General features: G+C 67.7%; 1 protein-coding gene across 3 annotated transcripts in view; it reads right to left on the reverse strand.

Moving 5' to 3' along the window:
- The window catches only part of F10 (coagulation factor X), a 15,055-nt gene that overhangs the window by 12,875 nt on the left and 1,069 nt on the right, over nucleotides 1-1,111 (reverse strand). For all 3 annotated transcript variants that reach the window (XM_021708091.1, XM_021708090.1, XM_021708092.1), the window contains exon 2: nucleotides 140-300. In XM_021708091.1, coding sequence (XP_021563766.1) covers nucleotides 140-300 — 161 coding nt within the window. The remainder of the gene's footprint in view (nucleotides 1-139; nucleotides 301-1,111) is intronic.

The raw sequence follows: 1,111 nt of genomic DNA on the forward strand, positions 1-1,111 counted from the left end.
CCCCCTGCCTGTCACTGGCCTCCCTCCCCCGTCCTTGGCCTCCCACCCTTCCTACCCCCACCTCTGCTCTCCCACCCACGCCCCTGTCTCCCTGCACACGCCTGGCCTCCCTCGGGTGTGGCCCAAGGCCTGCACTTACTGTCCTGCCGTTGTCCTCAAAGACCTCCCGAGCCTCTTCGTAGGTGCACATCTCCTCCATGCACTCCCGCTCCAGGTCCCCCTTCTTCACCTCCTCCCAGAACGAGTTGGCCCGCCGGGCCCTGGCCAGGACGCCGTGGGCTCGGTCGCGGCTGATGAACACTGGAGGGCGGCGGCACGCTGAGAGCGCCTCCTTGGCCAGTGAGGGGTCCCCCAGGTGGCCACACCCCCTTGCCAAAGGCCGGCAGACCTTCCTCGGCCTCAGGGGTGGCGGCCGCGGCTCTGACCTCCCCACCTGCCCCAGACCTGAGGCAAACAGCCCACCCATGGCCTCTCCCCGTACTGCCTCTCCGCGGGTGCTTCCAGCCAGGCCGCCCGCCGTCCCCCCCAGCGCTCCACTCTGTGCTGCCAGGGGTCTGGTTTTTTTTAAATGAAAAGTTGGGCCGCAAAGAAACACCGACGGGTACGCTGGAGGGCTGAATAGCGTCCCCCAGTTCACGGCCTTCCAGGACCCCAGAATGGGACCTTGACGGGAAGAAGGGCTTCTGTAGGTGGCTAGGTGGAAAGAGGCTATGGGGGGGGAGGCCGACCCCCACATGCCTGGTGGCCTCACGAGGGAAGATACGCCGCCAGAACCGCGGGGATGACAGGGCGAGGTGCGGGTGACACACGCACCAGCCCAGGGCCCCATGCCGGTCCCAGGGAAGCCGGGAGGTGCCAGGACCAGTCTCCACGCACAGCCCCGGGCAGCTGGCCCTGCCCACCCCTGGGCTCTGGACTTCCGGCCTCCAGACCGCGAGACAACATTGTGAGCCGTTCGGTCTGTGACAATGTGTGGCAGCAGCCCGAGCAAACCAATCCCGAGGCCCATGGCAGGGACAAGGCGGTGGCCACCAAACGGAGTGCCAGGCCAGGCCCTGAGCAGGAACCCCTGGGACCACGGGCAGTGCCCAACAGGCTGGCGCCCAGCCCC

Source organism: Carlito syrichta, unplaced genomic scaffold (assembly GCF_000164805.1).
Source record: "Carlito syrichta isolate Samal-C Ts95f unplaced genomic scaffold, Tarsius_syrichta-2.0.1 Scaffold130611, whole genome shotgun sequence".
In the NCBI taxonomy this organism is placed as follows: Eukaryota; Metazoa; Chordata; class Mammalia; order Primates; family Tarsiidae; genus Carlito; species Carlito syrichta.